This window comes from Podarcis erhardii (genome assembly GCF_964252035.2).
Source record: "Podarcis erhardii genome assembly, chromosome: 1".
NCBI classification, from domain to species: domain Eukaryota; kingdom Metazoa; phylum Chordata; class Lepidosauria; order Squamata; family Lacertidae; genus Podarcis; species Podarcis erhardii.
In genome coordinates, this window is record NC_138497.1 from 82,855,212 (window position 1) to 82,873,300 (window position 18,089).

General features: G+C 42.5%; 1 protein-coding gene across 4 annotated transcripts in view; it reads right to left on the reverse strand.

Moving 5' to 3' along the window:
• Positions 1 to 18,089, reverse strand: part of COL18A1 (collagen type XVIII alpha 1 chain) — a 155,658-nt gene that overhangs the window by 42,862 nt on the left and 94,707 nt on the right. For 3 of the 4 annotated variants that reach the window (XM_081837096.1, XM_081837095.1, XM_081837094.1), the window contains 3 exons: positions 16,643 to 17,187; positions 8,738 to 8,821; positions 6,711 to 6,776 (listed from right to left, as the gene is read on the reverse strand). In XM_081837096.1, the coding sequence (XP_081693222.1) occupies positions 6,711 to 6,776; positions 8,738 to 8,821; positions 16,643 to 17,187 (695 nt within the window). The remainder of the gene's footprint in view (positions 1 to 6,710; positions 6,777 to 8,737; positions 8,822 to 16,642; positions 17,188 to 18,089) is intronic. The other variant, XM_081837093.1, reaches the window with a different exon arrangement.

Here is an 18,089-nt window from a genome sequence, read left to right on the forward strand (position 1 = left end):
GAATCCAGGCTGGCTTCACAAAGTGCAAAAATATACTTTGAAAAAATAAACCTTGGGAAGGCCATTCTCTGCAATGAAGTGGTTGTTTTTGCAACTTGATCTTGCATTAGTTCTGGCTGGGAGGATGGCTCTTATCTCAAAGCCAGGCAGAGATTAATGGTAATCCCATGCGAAAAGGAAGGGAAGGAAAACTCTCAAGTTATCTAATTGTTGCAGGAAAACACACAAAGCAGCTGAGAAACGAATAGGCTCCAAACACCACCATCAGCTACCCTGCGGATATACTAGTGGTGATTTTAAAATGTATCTTTTTACAAAGAGCTGCATGAACAAGGAAGTGACACTACATTTCTGGGGAAGCTGTTACCCATCTTTAGTAAGATACTTGGGTTAACAAGGAAGAGTGGCAAATTCAAAGCATGTGTTGTCAATGTGTGGCAAGAAACAGTATGCTACTGCAGAGGCTACCATCTGGGAGGAAAACGTTAGGGATCTCAGAGAGAGCTGTAAAACATCCCCATGTTTGATGTGTGAACAGAATACAGACTCAACAAATTAGACAGAAAGGGTATTTCAAAAAGACCTCAATCCCTGGAGTTGATGTCAAGCATGGACTTATTTTGCAGAAGAAAATTAATGTGCAAAATGTGCTACATAGCAACATGAATGGGGGCGGGGGGGGGACAAAGCAGCAGGAACTAGACATTAAATGCCATCTGTGTCAATAATGCAAGCTTTAAAACTGAATGGGGAAATTATAATGCTACACTCATGCGTTTCCCAGCTATAGGATCTTAGGACGATGCAGAAGAGCTCCCAATGCCACCAGAAGCGGGAAATTGCTGCCTCTTACCAAAAAACACTGCTGCCAAAATGGTAGCAAGTGTCACAGAAAGCTGTAGCTGCCCATCAGCAGAATTCCTACCATGGATCCTCCCAAAATGAGGTCGTAGGTGAGGGGCATAGCTACACCAGATCCTGACTAACCTCAGTCCAAGGATCCAGACAGAAAGCCAGAAATCAAAGTCAGGTCAGAGCATGGCATAAGTAATTCCCTTTCCATTGACTCAAATGGGAACAATCTCATTTTGCCTCACCTGCCGCTCCCTGCCTCAGCTTGGGATGGCTTCGGCACTGTAGAGCTATGACTGATGGACCAGGGCAGAGCTCAGGACTTCTGGATTCTAAGCCATGCAACTGTTCGGTAAATTATTTTAAAGTGTTAGTGATGCAGAAGATACACTGATTAAGGATCAAGGGGTTTGTGCAGTCTTGCTACAATGAAGCTTGCTACAATGAAGCTTGTTGCTACAGAGAAGGAAGAAAAATCATTGTAATTATTTTTTATAAAAGATGCAGTAAAGATGCTTTGTTGTTATTGTGACCAAACATATGAGGTTCAGGAAGAGCAATTTTCTTCCAAGTGAAAATATTTTTTGCTCACATCAATATGGTTTTTTTTGCAGAGAGAAAAAACACAGATACTCGTCATCAGTCCAGAAAGGCAAGGTTTGCGGGTCTGATGGAAAAGGCTATTGGACTGCACTTAATTTGCCCATGTTTCCACATTTGCCTGTATTTCATCATCCAAAATGTTGCATTGGTGTGCCAGGAGCAAACACCCAACAATTTGCTCACATACACATTATTGCTGGACTAGCTCTGGGGCAGGGGGTGGGGGAACGGCATTAACCATGATGTGGGTAATCAGATGTGGGCGAGACAAAGAGGAAATCCGAAGAAGTAGAAAGTTAGCAGAGTCTAGGATTATGTGACGCACCACTGAAAGCAGTCAGCAGCATGCCTGGTATGCTGTGCCTAGCCAAATGCTTGGAGGTTGCCAAAAACCCAACAGCAATGATCCTCCATTAGTGGGAAATGAGGAGTCCAGCTTGACCAGCTGCCTCAAAACATTATTGCCCTGGAAAAACCTCATATCCTCAATCATACAGATGTCTAAGCTTGGACACATTATTTGGATTAGCACAAAGGGGCAAGTTTCCAGGCTGCACCACACATCTGGTGGAAAGAGGATAACTAGCAGATCATCTCTGGACTCTTGAAATCTTCCTTCGGGTAACTGAAATGTACAATGCTCGAAGCTGTGGCTTTAGTGTATAGAAAAACAAACAAGTGTGTGGGCATACCATATGTACACTATATACTCAGTGATAACACCAACTTGCAGCTCTCTTTGTTGAGAAACTTGCCAGCTTTGTTCATATCCTGGCAATTGCTAATTGTTATTGCAATGTGCTTGCACATGGAGAGTACTTGAAGACTCTTCAGAAGTTGTTGCCAGTAAAAATGCCATCACCGGCATTGTGGCCGAACTTAAAATTTAGCTGAATTTAGAGAAGTCAGTGACACTGATCACTTTTCAAAACTGGCAACCCATTTGCTTTCAAACAAGATTCTGGACATTGGTTATCACTTATTAAAGCTTGGTATGCACACTTCCTCCCTACTCTGTGCCTTCTGAGACTAGCCCTTCTTTATGCAGAAGTAAATGCAGGGATCCAGGAACTTCCAGAAACTATCCAGAAGACAACAACAGTCTCATTCATTTTGTAGTAGAAAATAAAACTCAAAGAGGGCTGGATTTAACTAACAAGTTACCGTATTTTTCGTTCTATAAGACACACTTTTTCCCTCCTAAAAAGTAAGGGGAAATGTGTGTGTGTGTGTCTTATGGAGTGAATGCAGACTGCGCGGCAATCCCTCTTGTTCTGGCTTTAGGGATAGTCGTGCAAAGCCTCTTCAACAACATTTGATTCAGAATATTTTTTTCTTTTTTCCTCCTCTAAAAACTAGGTGCGTCTTATGGTTGCGTGCGTCTTATAGAGCAAAAAATATGGTAAGTCCAAGGACTTGCACTAGTACAATGGGGCTTCTCCCCTCTCCTCCCCCTGTGTACTCCCATGCCCCCCAAACTGGCTCAGGGGGAAATTGAGAGGAGCTCTAGAACAGTATGAAGTGGGGAGGAATGATCCATCAGGCAAGCAGAAATAAGGTCTCAGGGCAGGTAACAGCAATTTAAAATTCAGTATTAAAACAAATTTAAACAAACAGAAGTCACAGAAAGAGGGAGTGTCACTCTAATCCCATTTTATCTTTTCCTCCACTGCCACCCAACTCTTTTCAGATGGGCAGTGTATTAATAATAAAATAACAAATTATTAAATAAAATAACAAGTTGTTGTTGTTGTTATTGTTATTTGTTACATTCCCATTATTAATGCTAACAAATAATAAAATAATAGTAAGGTCCCAAACCCTGGCCCCTTCCTATCCCTGCTTTGCCCATCCCTTGCAGATTCTAACTTCTCTGGACAGGAGCTACATCACTTTTCTTTTCCATAAAATGCTCAGCATACTGCTGTTGTTAAGTAAAACACAAAGCAGCAGGAGGAAATCAAATTAGAACATTACAAATGTTCTAATTACACAATACATAGATCATTATCTTAAAAATGAAATAACGTCCCTTTCCTTGTTGAAATGACCCTTGTGTTAAGGCAAGAAATTACAGCATGAAGTTACTTGCATGAGCAGAATGTGTGGGACAGTAAGAGGTGTGCATATGTGCCAGAAAAAGTTTGGTTGGCATGTGCTGATCTTCCCTAGTTTTCCATTTATCACCACCCTGACCTCTTCAACTTAATACTACATAAAGAATCTCACCCTTCGCTGCTCAAAGGAAAAGCAACACTTATTTACCAGGTGTTCAAGGTTCCTTGTAGCTTTTATGTATTTTCTACTTACAGCAGTACAGTTGTGTTTTAGAGGCAATTAGAAATCCAGCCCAGCTTCAGGTTCCTGCTAACTCAGCACAAGGTTAGCTGAAGGAGGAAGGGGGTCCCTGTCATTGTGCTGGCTTTCTTTCTCCAAATATACACTTCCTAAGGGGAGATGTTCCTAAGCCAGATGTTTAAGGGAGTTCTCACAAAAAAACACATTTTAAACTTCTGAAGCTGGATTGCTATGGTTTGTATCTTTGACATTCAATAAGCAAATGTAGCAAATACAAAAACCAATTCGGTTGTCACCCAGCCACACTTTTCCTAAAGTCTACACCTCTTTGCCCTGTTTTCAAATTGGTCTGGGGCTGGGTATTCCCACTTGTGATTTTTGCCTAAGATTTTACTTGGGGAGAGACCCCTGAAGCCCCATGTTTTCCCATTCATTATTCCTGAAATCAATGGTTGGCTTTTCATGCTGTTTCCACCTTCAGCTCCACCCACCCATGTCAGAGTCAGAAAATCAGAGAACCTGAGAATCAGAAAACTGGATAATCAGGCAATCATTTGGCATCCACAAAAGGAGCAAGGACCCTTCTGATACATATTATTAAAGACAGAAAATAAAGCTGTTTTTGGAACCACCACAACCAATCAAAGCAAACAAGCGGAACATGAACACGTTTTGCACATATATCATTTGATCACAATTCTATATGAGCACTAAACAAGGAAAAGTAAAATAAAAAAATTAAGCATGCAGAGAAAACCAGAAGTGTGCTGCTCAAAGCTAGAGAGGCAACTGGAAAAAATATCTTACGGGGCAGGGACAGAAAGAAGGAAAGGAAGTGGAAGCAGACTGCCCCAACACAATTCCAAGGTTTAGAATAGCATTTTCTGTGGATTGATGCCTATTCCAATGAAGTGGGTTTTCCCAGGGAAAGTGGAGGGACAAAAAACAAAAGCAAAACACCTCTCTTGGACCCATGCTAATAGATTGATACAAAATACTAGAAATCACAGGACAAACAGAAGTGTGGATGGACCCTAAGTATCATGAACTGGCAGGACGATGGGGAGGAGGAAGAGGATCCTGACAAGGGGTATCGCCAGGACTGGGACATGTCAGGGCAAGCTGGGGATGGGGAAGGAAAAGTTGGTGTAGGAAGTACTTACGGCGTGACGGAGGATGGCGAGGAGGTGGGGGTCAGTGCACAGGAACCAGAGGGGCCCCCGTCTCCATGATCACGGCAGGCTCCGAGGCATAGGGAGCAGGGGGAAAAGATGATCTTGGAGACTGAAGCAGGCAAGGACCCACAGCCCAGCTCACTAGCTGGCCAGGTGGGACTCGCTAGGTCTGGGAGAAGGTGTGGGATTCCTCAGCTGGAGCAGGGGAGGGTCATGTGACTCTTTAAGCCCAGATGCTGCTATCAGCATGCAGAGTATAAAAGGGCAACAGGTGCTGTGTCTGCTCAACTGCCCATGTTGATGGACCTTGACTTGGACGGGACTGTGCTTGCGACGGGCTCACCTGCAGGTGCCATGATCCCTGGATCGGCTGCAGAGGCAGGAACCTAGTCTGACTGATCTTTGGACTTGTTGGCCTGCCAGACTGCGTGATAGCATCTGCTGTGGGATCGTGCCCTCCAGCAGGACATGCCGCCAGGTACCCTGTGGTTTAGGGCACTAAGAAAGATATCAGCTCAGAAAAGGGTCTCTCTTTCTCAGCTTTGCTTTTCTAGTTCTAGTGCACCTTCAGTATCACTTTTACACACACACACACCGACTTCTGCTGCATGAACTAGACTGAAAGATAGCAAAGTGCCATGTACCATGGGACAGGACAGAAGAACAGAAGTCATCAACTAGATGCCTATTGGCCAACCAGATGCCTATGGGAAGCCCCAAAGTGGCACTCTGCCCACTTGCGATTCCCGGAAACTGGTGTCCACAGGTATATTGCCTCTGACGGTAACCTTAATCATCTGGATTAAGTGTCCGGAGGAGGGCAACCAAAATGGTCAAAGGCCTGGAAACGATGCCTTATGAGGAACGGCTAAGGGAGCTGGGCATGTTTAGCCTGGAGAAGAGGAGGTTAAGGGGTGATATGATAGCCATGTTCAAATATATAAAAGGATGTCACATAGAGGAGGGAGAAAGGTTGTTTTCTGCTGCTCCAGAGAAGCGGACACGGAGCAATGGATCCAAACTACAAGAAAGAAGATTCCACCTAAACATTAGGAAGAACTTCCTGACAGTAAGAGCTGTTTGACGGTGGAATTTGCTGCCAAGGAGTGTGGTGGAGTCTCCTTCTTTGGAGGTCTTTAAGCAGAGGCTTGACAACCATATGTCAGGAGTGCTCTGATGGTGTTTCCTGCTTGGCAGGGGGTTGGACTCGATGGCCCTTGTGGTCTCTTCCAACTCTATGATTCCATGATTCTATGATCTCACACATCCTTGCTTTTTATCTTCTTCAGTATATACTGATGCCACACACTGCACAGCCGTAGGTTCTAACCACAAGATGACAGACAAAATGGGTAACTTTCTGCTGTCGTCGTGGCTAGAGGTGGTACTTCTTTGCTACACTACACATCTTTTGCATTTCCCTGCTGGAAATGTAGTAAGACTAACACAAGTGATCGAGTATTCATAAGGACCACTTTTCTTCCTCTGTCTCCAGCAGCTTCATACTTGTGGCAAATGAGTCATCCAACTCGCTCACCACAAGCGGATGCTACTACTTTGCGGAACATTATCAATTTCCTTGGTGTGGGTATGAGTGGTGTCGTGCAACGAGACCACCCATTTGTCACAACCAGAGCATAAAAGTGAATAATAAAAATAGCCGCCCCATATGCATCAACCCTAACAGCAAGGATAACTCACACAAGGATTTCAGAAAGTACATTTGAGCATGGAAAGTTAAGGCAAGGCAGAGGAACATCAGGAACATGGACTAGAACTCACCTTTACCTTTACCTTTTCCGACGGCTGCGGCCTTTCTTCAGCTCCACTTCCACCATCTCCAGATATCTAAAGAGGTTTTTGTTTAAATGAAAGATAAAGGTAAGCAGAGGATGCAAATGAAGGATGGTTGCACTCACTTGATTAATGCATTCAGTACAGCATAGTCAATTGTTTCCCTGAAAAAAAAACCCCTATGAAATGCAATAGCCAGGCTAGAGCATAGCAACAGAAGTTTGGTGTAAAAATATATCAATGTGCCTGCACCATATGCAGAAAACTAATCCTCAAGCAACATTCATTGTGAAGTGGTGTCTTCTCTCAACATTTATGGAACCCTTTTCTTCTTACAAGCTTACCTCTTCTCTTAAGTGGGCAAGGAGGGTCTCTGCTATAGGCTTCTATCCCTGCCAACCAGGTTAAATCAGCAATGGCAGGTGGGTGACAGAGCTTTTTAACTATTCTCTTCCTATGGCTCACCCTCCTGCAGGAACCCATCGACATCAGATGTTTCTGGGCTTCTGGAGGCAAACGAAGATGGGTTTTTTCAAGGTATTTAACTGAATGGTTTCCTAAGTTGCTTTGGTTTTATGATAAAATATCTTAGTGGCAGATACAGTCTGTTAAACTTGTAAGCAGCCTCTGTTTTAAAGAAAAGTGGCATAGAAATTCACTGCATAAACAAACACCACTGCAGTCTTGCTCTTTGTTGACTTTAAGATGAGAAATATTTTAACTGGCCAATGGAAATACTAACAAGTGAGGACCTGGAAACCAAATAGTTTAATCCAGTGAGCACACTACTTTCTATGGTCTAATAAGAGAGTAGAAATTTTCAAAAGGGTCCTCAAACTCTCAAAAGCACAAGTCTTCTGATTTTGCAATGACTTCCTGGTATTTGTGAATCAAGTCCCAAGAGGTTCCTCTTCACAGTAAGGGATTCCTATACATTATTCTGGGATAACAACTCCTTAATTTACTTCATCCTTCTCTTTCCATGAAAGGAAGGCGGGTCGTTTTGACTACGTGGGAGGCACATATACAGTGATACCTTGGTTTACGAACTTAATCTGTTCTGGAAGTCCATTCTTAAACCAAGGTGTGCTTTCCCATAGCAGCAGGGGACTCAATTTACAAACGGAACACACTCAACAGGAAGTGGAACATGTTCTGCTTCCAAGGCAAAGTTCACAAACCAAAAGACCTACTTCCGGGTTTGCAGCGTTCTTAATCCAAGTTGTTCATAAACTAAGCTGTTCTTAAACCAAGGTACCACTGTACCAGAAAGAATGCAAAAGGGAGAATCTAGTTCTCAAAATTGCCAATAATTACAGCTCAGTGCATTTCAGAACAGAAGTTCCTTCTTCAGGAGTTACTTTCAACTTCTGCATTCTATAGACTATGCAGAGCAGCTTGCACAAATCCTACTGCCTATCTGGCACCATGCGGTCTGACTTTGTGGTGTCAGATAAACCACAGTATTGAGAGAGTCTGCCAAACAGAGGGTTTATTTATTTTTTAGTGCAATTTATAAGCCTGCCCTTTATCACATAATCCCAGGACAAGGTATATGTCACAAAGGTAACAAAGAAATAGCAAATATAAAACCATAACACATACACACAAAAACAATGAAAAATAAAAACAAGGTGAGACTGGCTAGCCTCTTACCACACCCTCCCAAAAGCCTGGCTAAAGAGGTATACCTGCAGAAAATACTGATCTAGACTGATTACTGATCTGCCACAAGGAGAAGATTGAAAGTTTCTACTTCAAATTAACTGCAGTTTAGCAAGTTATGTGAATCCTAAACTGTGGTTTATCTCAACTATTTTCTGTGAAAACAAAAAGTTTCATAAGCAATAGTTTTTGAATTTGGCTTGTTTCCACTAACCATAGTTAAGATTAACCACATCTTCTCATAGTGCTAAATTATGGTTTAGTAGCAGTATGTCTACTAATATACCCTAATATACGACAGCTTTAATAAGGTCAAATCCTGAGCCACTTACCATATCAGAATCACTTACCATATCAGAATCATCATCATCTTCCTCACACTGGACATCAGCTGCGTGGGGATCTCCTTTCACTTTCAATTCTGCAATTACACCCTACAAAACCAGAAACACAGGCGTCATTACTTTTTTAGCTTCCATGAAGCAGAGAGCACCACTCCCAGTTGTGGGGGAGTACAACCCTGAGGCCTGCACCCTAATGATTGATTACATTTCCTACTTGATTATAAGCCAAGACTCATTTCCAACACAGACACAGCTTGCTCATATTTCCAATGGCAATGGCTCTATTTCACAGAGTCCCCCTGGCACAAGCTGCAATGGTTGTTGTATCACTTCTAATTAAAGCGAACAGTTCATTGATCTCTCATTGTAGACCAGAGATATCCCACCTACGCTGATCAAAACTTTAGCATCCAATGTAAATTATTTAAGGCAGGAGAACAAAAACCATGTGGGAAAGAGGTTGGCAAGCAATGTCCCTTGTGGCAGACAGATGGACTTTATATTTCTTTCTGGTCTCTTCAAAATCTATGGTTCTTTCTAATAAGGTTTTTGGGTGGTCAAGCACACAGATTCAGCATTCCCAGGACCCACAAGTCTCATATGAACTATCATTCCCCCCCCCCTGAATCTTGCAGCCTGAAAAGCAAACCAGCAGCAAGATGTATCATGTGGAGTGGTACAGAGTTTCTGTCTGTCTGTCTGTCTGTCTGTCTGTCACACACACACACACACACACAAGGGGGGGAAGTGTAATGTCTAGTGTGGCAACCCAATACCTGAATGCTAAAATGTTCACACCTGCCTTACTTGCCTCAGATACATTCCAAAGGCTGCATCATGTTTTGCAATGCCGATCAGGAGCAGCTGTGGGCATGTAACATCCTAACCACTTAGGTCCTGGGCACACATGCAGATCTTAGGAGTTAAGAATGGACTAAAAGACAGTTTCATTCCTCTATGGTCTAGTTTATAAAAGCAGTTTTAACAACTTTGTTCCATCATTTTTGACAGATTGAGAATTACTACAGAAAGAAAAGAAAAGAAAAGAAAAGAAAAGAAAAGAAAAGAAAAGAAAAGAAAAGAAAAGAAAAGAAAAGAAAAGAAAAGAAAAGAAAAGAAAAGAAACTTCTGAAAGGAATGTTTAGAGGAGAAATGTGAACATTTTCTGTCCCCACCACATACTGTTACAGTGAAGCTGATGCCCCCATTCACCCAGCTCACATTTGTCAGAATCCAAAGCAAACCTAAATATTTTAAATATGTGGGGAGACACTAGCTTTCCCCCTTACACAAATATGTGACGTGTAGCCTAACTGATGCCCATAACTGAGTCTGAGATAAAGCTACACTTCAAATCAGGCTGATGGGTACCACTAATAATTACATTGCAGTGTGCCCACTGGTTCCTTGCTTGAGTTGAACCTTTGCTCTGCAGGCAAAGAGGTGATGACTTGTTCCTATGCAGCCCTTTAATGTGATTCATATTTTGTGATTCATCAGACTGTTAGACAGCTTTTAGGGGTGGCTTTTAGGCAATATTAGTTCTCCAGAGCCAAGGGGTGGGGTGAGGGATACTTCTTCTCCAGGCACAATTTAAAAAAGATCATCTGTTAGATGAAACTTTACAGTGGATCCATTCCATCTGAGTTTACAATTTGGAAGGAAGCTGAGAGCACAGCGTGACCATCAGCCAACAAGCTACCCCTTAAATCTAACAGAACATTCCTGCTCCAGCCTGCCGACTGAGCCAATTTAATGGGGGTCACTGACAAAAGCCGCGGAGGAGGACAAAATAAAGTTTTTACCCAAAGTTCTATGTGTGCAGCTGCCCCTTCAAAGCTATTCTGCAGTAGATTCTCAAAAGTTTTTTCATAGCACAGAGAGCATGCAAACAGAAGTGATCTCCCTGCCATCTTCCATGCTTGCAAAAGCCAAGCAACTCCCTCATTTGCAGGAAAACAACCTGTCCAGTAACTCAAAAGCATATTTCAGTAAACTGTTACAAATTCACGCACCCACACACATTCTCTACTTTAATTTGTGCACATCACCTTTGCTTCCCTCAGCCTCTCTGGTGGCTACTGAAATTGCTTACATAGAGATTGCTTTCAACAAAAATTATGAACATTTAGGAATAGCTCAGATCAGCAGATTCCATCCTAACTTCTGAGAATTGAAGCAAACCAAGGCTTTTGGTGAACAGCAGACTGATCGGTCTTACATCAGCTAAGAACCAATGACATGCGTTCCTTTCTTTCCTGTTCACAAGCAGTAATGGTTTTAATGAGGCATGTGTGGTAAAAAAAATAGTTGCAAAGAAATATTGCTAAAAGCTCCAGGTATCTCCACTACCAGTTCACTACTGCCTCTTCGCCAGTGATGGATCAGAGGACTTACAATGCTGAATCTTTCTATTCTCCAGACTTGATGGCTCTAGATGATGGATAGCCAAGGTGGTACCAATTTTGTGGTACAGTAGTGCTTTAATTTGGTCTCAGGAAACCTGAAATCAAATCTCAGCTCAGAAAGCCTTTAGAAAGGAGCAGTCTTTGAAGACCCATTTATGCAATGGCTTGAGTCAAACAAACATCCAAAGTGTGATTTGGAGGATAAATTGAGGTATAGTGGATGCCACTGTGGTCTAGGGGGTGTTAGAGGAGGGGTGGCACCTCTGATGGGGGACACGATGTCATCCTTCTGGGGTAGTTTGTCCACCTTTGGTCCCCACCCTGCACCCAGTTCTCACCTGCGGCTCCTAGAAAATGTCAGCATGCAATAGCAGCCATACCCGGGAAGCGGATTCCACTGGCCGGATAAACTACATGAGGGTAGCCGTGGGGTCTCAAACCCTTGGTGAGTTTGGGACTTCCACCGCATGCAAAGACAGGCTCCAGCAAACTGAGTGGGTGAGACCAATAGTGGGTCCAACAGTCATAGTATAGATTCTGATGTTGAATACAGTAGATGGGCAAAATCGAAGGAGGCAGTCAACCACTCCTCACACTTAGCTCATATTTATCATTGGGGAGCCAACAGCAGCGCTGCCTTTTCTTGATCATGTATGAAACAAGAATCAGCATTCTAAAACAGTCTTACATTTAAAGACTGCCACTAACCCTTTCTCCTTGCCTTTTTGATAGATACCAATTTGACACAGCCACAACTCTGGCCCCCTCCCTTCCTTTCCCATACGTGTATTATGCTCCTGCCAGGTAGAAATGAACATTTCTATGCACAGTGAGATCTTCATCTGGGAGACTGCCAGGCCTTTATGTTCAAGTGCAGGATTTACGTACCTCACCTCACTGTAAATACACTACACAATACATCATCACCTCATGCTCTTGGGGCAAGAGAGTAGAAACAAGAGGCAGGCAAGGACAGGCCAGAGGCTTCAAGTAGCTGCACGACCAAAAGTGGGGAGAACAGACAAACAAGGTGCTCTTATTCTTAAGAGAGAGCAGTTAAGGACAGGACAGCCTTCTGTGAAGAAATCAGGAATACAATTTATTGTGATCACTCTAAAATCCTCCCACTGCTCATCATTCCAATCTTCATTTTGAGGGTGAAGAGAACAAGGAAGGTGCTGGCGGAAACAAGGTGCAGCAGTTATTATGGAGTACATGGGTCGGCTTTGGGTTTCTCATAATCTTTTGCAAGGGGGAAATATTCACAAGCCCCTTTGATTACCTTTTTTGTATGCTATTCACTGTCTCCCTGAAACTGGTCCTTTCCTTGATATGTAGCAGTGGCTAACAAAACAACCTCAAACAAACCATCACATGCTTGTTCCAGAAGCAATTCCAGACACGCCATAATATTATAGACAGCGCAATGTTATCACACTCAGTTCTGCAGGAATGTCATAAAAGCTTTCCGATGATGTTATGTAGCCAAATCAAAATGAAGGCAATGTTTCTTGACCTCACTTCTCAGCAGGTTAAGTATGTTCACCCTGCTTTGCAACTCCTATAAAAACTTGTAACAAGAAAAAGAAAGAGGTGCATTTCATGGGAGAATGGGGCTAAAGGTGGGTTTTTTTGTGAAACATACCCTGTTGTTTCAAGTCAGCACTAGGCCAAGGGCATTTTAAAATGTATACCGAAGTCCAAGTTCCCAATTTTTCTTTTAAACATCTGGATTTCAGAGCCTATGTATGGTTATGTTTTCCTGACTAGGATTTAAAGTTTCTTTCCATGCCAAATCCTTAGTCTCAAGAACAGAGAGTGATCAATATTAATTCCCTTATTTTTCCCACTCTAAAGGAGGAAAATGCTGCATGTGTTTATAAGCTGTAGAATCTTCTCGACAATCTTTCATCCATTAGCTTTGTTAGGATGCTACTATTTGTTTGCATTCCTGAAGATAATCCACACTTCCTTAGCATTTATTTAGTCTTTACAACTACTGCATACATCTGAAGCACAACAAATTCTTTCCTAAAAGTTCAATCCAAAACATATATGCCATGTCTGCATGTAATGCTAAATGATGTTTTAGTGGCATGAAGACAAGCCACAGTGAGCCTTAAGCTCATGTGCACCTCCATACACATTCTCCAGTGTGGCGGTGAAGATGAGACTGGAAGCTTCCAATTCCAGTTTAGGTTAACCATAGTTTAACATTCCATCCAAATCCTAAACTGCAATTAATCTTAACTAACATTGTGAAACTTAACTATCAGTGAAAATTAGCTTCATAAACTGTGATCCGAAGTTGACTTGTGGTAGGTCAACCCACAATTCACAGTGATGGCATTGAATGTTCCAGTTCACAGTGGCTCAGTCCAGATATGACAAACCATGGTTTAACTTTACCAACAAGCTTGCATGAGCCACAGGCTCACATGTTACCTGCTTCACTGGGGGGGGGGGCTAAAAACTTCTATGAACATAGAACAAGCTATGTCTAAACTCAAGGAACTCAGGCTCATTCTAACTGGCATCTCACTGGCATCCTGCACAAACTTGTATGAACCCCATGTAGTACTGACTGTGCCCTTCAACAGTGTTGGATGATATGGTATCACCCACCGCATCAGTGCATCAACATAAACATATTACCCTGTAACACACCAACACTGTGAGGGCATTTCAGGTAGAAACTACTTCAGATGGAGGGTGCCAGTCATACCTGAACCAAGTAAAGAGCGCAGCTGAATCAAAGCATCTCTTATGGAATTAAAGAAACCCTTAACTTTCCAAATGTAGAGTGCTTAAATGAGGCTACACATGCCTTCTGAGGTACCCCAAGTGAAGTGGCAATATCTGTCTTTGTGTGCTGCAGATTCACTGGTGTGTTTGTGTGTGTGTGTGTGTGAGAGAGAGAGAGAGAGAGAGAGAGAGAGAGAGAGAATGATGACCCCACCCTTTTGCCTCAAATGATTTCGTCTCCCTCCAAGCTAAAAGGGGCTCCATTCTCCACACATCCAGAAGAGAAAAGATGGCATGGGAACCTGGGTAGCACTTAACTGGGAAAGATAAATTTTGTACATTATATAGAGTTGTAATTGTTGCTTTTGAAAGGTAGGTGCACAAAGACTCGAGGTGGGGGGGATAAATAAACCGCATATTTTGAAAGTCTTGATTTACACCAGATCCACAGTACTCCAAACAACCTCTTCAGAAAGATTTCTAAATGGATAAACATTCACTGGCACAGCCCTAGAGTAAAACTAGTCATCATCTTTTAAAACACGCAAAAACCTGTGTACACTCACAGGGGTCAAGCCTATTTTTGTATTTTCCATCCAAACCCTGTTGCAGGCCATGGATGACTCTAATCCTCTTCTTGACCCAAGACGAAGTTACCCTTAGACTTATTACATGGAATGTTTCCCCATCTGGAGTCTGATTTTACGCTCACAGGCAGGATGCCTGGGACAGGGAGGGTAACGAGTTGTGTCTGTTTTGCAGATGGTGCAAAATAAAAGTTTCCTCCCGGTTTTGTTCTTTGAAACAAACCAGAGTTGACACATATTTTCAAAAATCATACTTGCTGGCATTTACTGCTCCCTTGCTCTTTCCAGTAAATAAACTAGTCTCCCATTATGTCTCATCGGGTTTTTTTGTACTGCTTTTGTACTGTACTGTAAGAGGAGTCTTGTTGGATCAGACCAACGGCCCATCTAGTTCAGCATTTTGTTCCCACAATGGCCAACCCGATGCAAGCAAGACCTGAGTGCAATAGCATTCTCCCCACTTGTGAATGGTATTCAGAGGCATACTGCTTCCCCACAGGGAGGACAGAACATACATAACCATCATGGCTAGTAGCCATTGATAGCCTCGTCCTTCATATAATCCTCTTTTAAAATCATCCAAGTTGGTGGCCTCTACTACTTCTCATGGGAACAAATTCCACAGTTTACCAATGTGCTATGTAAGAACATGTAAGAACTTCTAGTTCAGTCACCTGCAGCTACTGTTTAACATTCCTCCTGCATTCTGGTAGCAGCAGACTAAAGAAAGTATCTGTTGTGTGTATCCCATATGAATATCCACATCTGTTACTGAGTGGGCAGGGGAAACTGCTCCCCAAGGCAATCTGTGCTGAAAAGCAGCAAAAGCAGCATTTATCACGTTTTCCAATCAGTTGTCAACAAGGCTTGGGTAGAAATACCCCATGCTTTTGTCTGCAGACATCAGCTGTAGAAAATTCTGGCCACCCTCCTCCTCCACCACCACCCGCAAAAGAAAAATGCAGCAATGGATTTGATCTCAGTGGGGAGGGCCAAGTACGAATCACAGGGGTCACTAGACTGACAAATTAAGCCAGTGTCTGGAAATGAACTTGATGGTAAAAAATGTTAATTACTTCCCCTTTGTTTTTCACTCTGGATGATACACTGGAATGATTATTCAGATTCATTTTTAAAGCTCTTCACAAAGTTAACAAAATAATCTCTTTCCTAAAAAGAAGGATAGACTTCAAAAGACAGACGAAGTTGCCACTGTCACTTATAAGTACTGGCTATAATCACTTCCATATATTCCTCATCAGATTCTTCACAATGGCAATTCATTGGGTTGGTGTGGTGTGTGTTTTTTAAAGAAACATCAAAATATATTTCAGTGCTCATTGATAGATGTACATAATGAGCATACGCACAAAAGTAAAATGGGTACAGGCAAAAAAAGATTTAAAAACCACAAAAATCAAAATTTCTACAAACTAACCTACGTTCTGCAGCTGAAACATCTAGGAAATCATATTCAGTAACATTACACTACTGAGCTAACTTTGGTCTACTGAGGCTGCCAAACATGGGAACTAGACAACCATCTGTCAGCTGCGCAAAACACACATATATACAGACAGTTCTCCATAAAATGAGATAATGATCATGCATGCTGAATTTGATCTATATATAAGGAAACACACACAGGTTAAGAACCCCTGGTTAGACTAGAGGCTCTTTTCCATGCTCTGGTGAGGTCCTTGCGTGCATAAATAAGAGAATGGGCAAATTCTCATCCCATAATAAACAGATGCTTCTATAAAAAGCAGTGAGTGATCCCACAACAGATCAATGCCCAGGAGATGTCTGGTAGGCTTGCAAATTAATAATTCACAGGGGGAAACCTCACTATTCTTGTATCTCTGAATTGCCATCTCCTTACTGGGCCTCTTTTCTCACTAGTGAAAGGCAAATGCAGATGGGAAACTGGAGGATGAGGCAGCCTGAGTACAAGACCAGGGAGAAAGCTCCTTGATAGAAACTTTGGGTAAGCCAACCAGGTGTCAATGGATTTTTATTTTTATTTTTATTTTGCTTGTTCCCACTTCCTTGGTCTACTGAATCACACAAGGCCAAATTATGTATTTCAACACTCTCTGTACACTGTGAACTCACATCAGCCTGTGACCATTTTCACTGAAAATAATACCTTGGTGTAAGTCCATGCTCACCTGGTATTTATCAGGATCAGCTCCTCCAGCTTGTGCCACAAAAAGCCCTGAGCCATCTTCCAGCTCCATCTCATCAGGCGAGCGTTCAAAACGGACCCGCTCAAACTCCTCGCAGTCTACGTAGAGAACGACTTCCTCATCCTCCACACTGATGGCAAAGCGAGTCCACTGATTGACTAGGGAAGGCACTGTGAATGCGGCAGCGGCATAGGAGTTCTGAGAGCCAGGCTCCGTATAATAGAAGATGATCTGCTGTTTTCCATCTTTCACCTCTGATAGCTTCACGCCAACATAAATGATTGACTGGGAGGCATCCGTGATAGCAAAAAGGACCCCTGCCTTGTCTGTGGTGGGCTGCACATGGAACAAGAGTGAGAAGTCTCTGTAAAAAGGGCTGGGGAGGTGGTAACGTGCCACTTGTCCAGTGTTGGCATCCAGTCCAAACACATAGCCAGGGCTGTTGTCTGGGCCATACACTTTGGTTATCTGGTCTGGTGGGGGATCTCCAATCAGCTCCAAGAGGCCAACTTCTGTGCTGAAGTTTTCTGGTGAAGGGGGAAAAAAGGCATTTCAGAAATAAGCAAGACAGTGTTGTTCAGTACAGTATGGATACATTCATATAGGAGAGCCTTCCAAGTATCAGTGATGTGGCTCAAATCCACATTGAAAGGCAGAAAATTGTGGACTGGACCCAACTAGAATCCCACTAGTATAGGGCCCTCTAGCTGCACAATGAAAATTTCTTGCCCGCCCCCTGTGCCCTCCCTAAATCTGTTCCAAAGGGTTGAAAGGAAACCTATATGAGATTTAGGAGGTCCACAGGGAGATGGGGGGAGGGGAGAGTTGCACTGTGCAGCCAAAACTGTATACATTGGCAGAATTGTTTAGTTGGATAACTCCCTATCTCTCAAAAAAATCCTGGAGAGGCAAGTTTGCAGTATGCAGCACACATCACAGTGCAGGTAAGAGTGAACACCTAATAAACATATTTTAGGATCAAGCCTATTCTCTTGACTGTAATTTGTTTTAAATGATTTTAGTACTTTATTTTTAAATTGTTGTAACCCACCCAGAGACGTCATGGTGAAGGGTGGGAAAGAAATCTAAACCGCCGCCAACTATCTTCAAGGCAGCTTATGCCTCCAGTTGCAAAGCTGAACTAAGGAGCCATCGCACTTACACTTAGCAGCAATAAACAATTCACTAGAATGAGTCAACAATGGTGAGCTTAGTACCATAACTCAACAACTTAAGTCTCTGATCCTGAATATTTTCAAGGAATAAAATACTGTATGCTCACAATATTCTGCTTCCATGTACTTCAAGAGTGTCAGGCTTCAAGTACCTATCTGAGATATTAATTTCAAAAGACACTTTTATGCACACACACAAGAATGGCCTAAACAGATATGCTCATTAAATGCTATATATGCAGAAAGGCATGTAT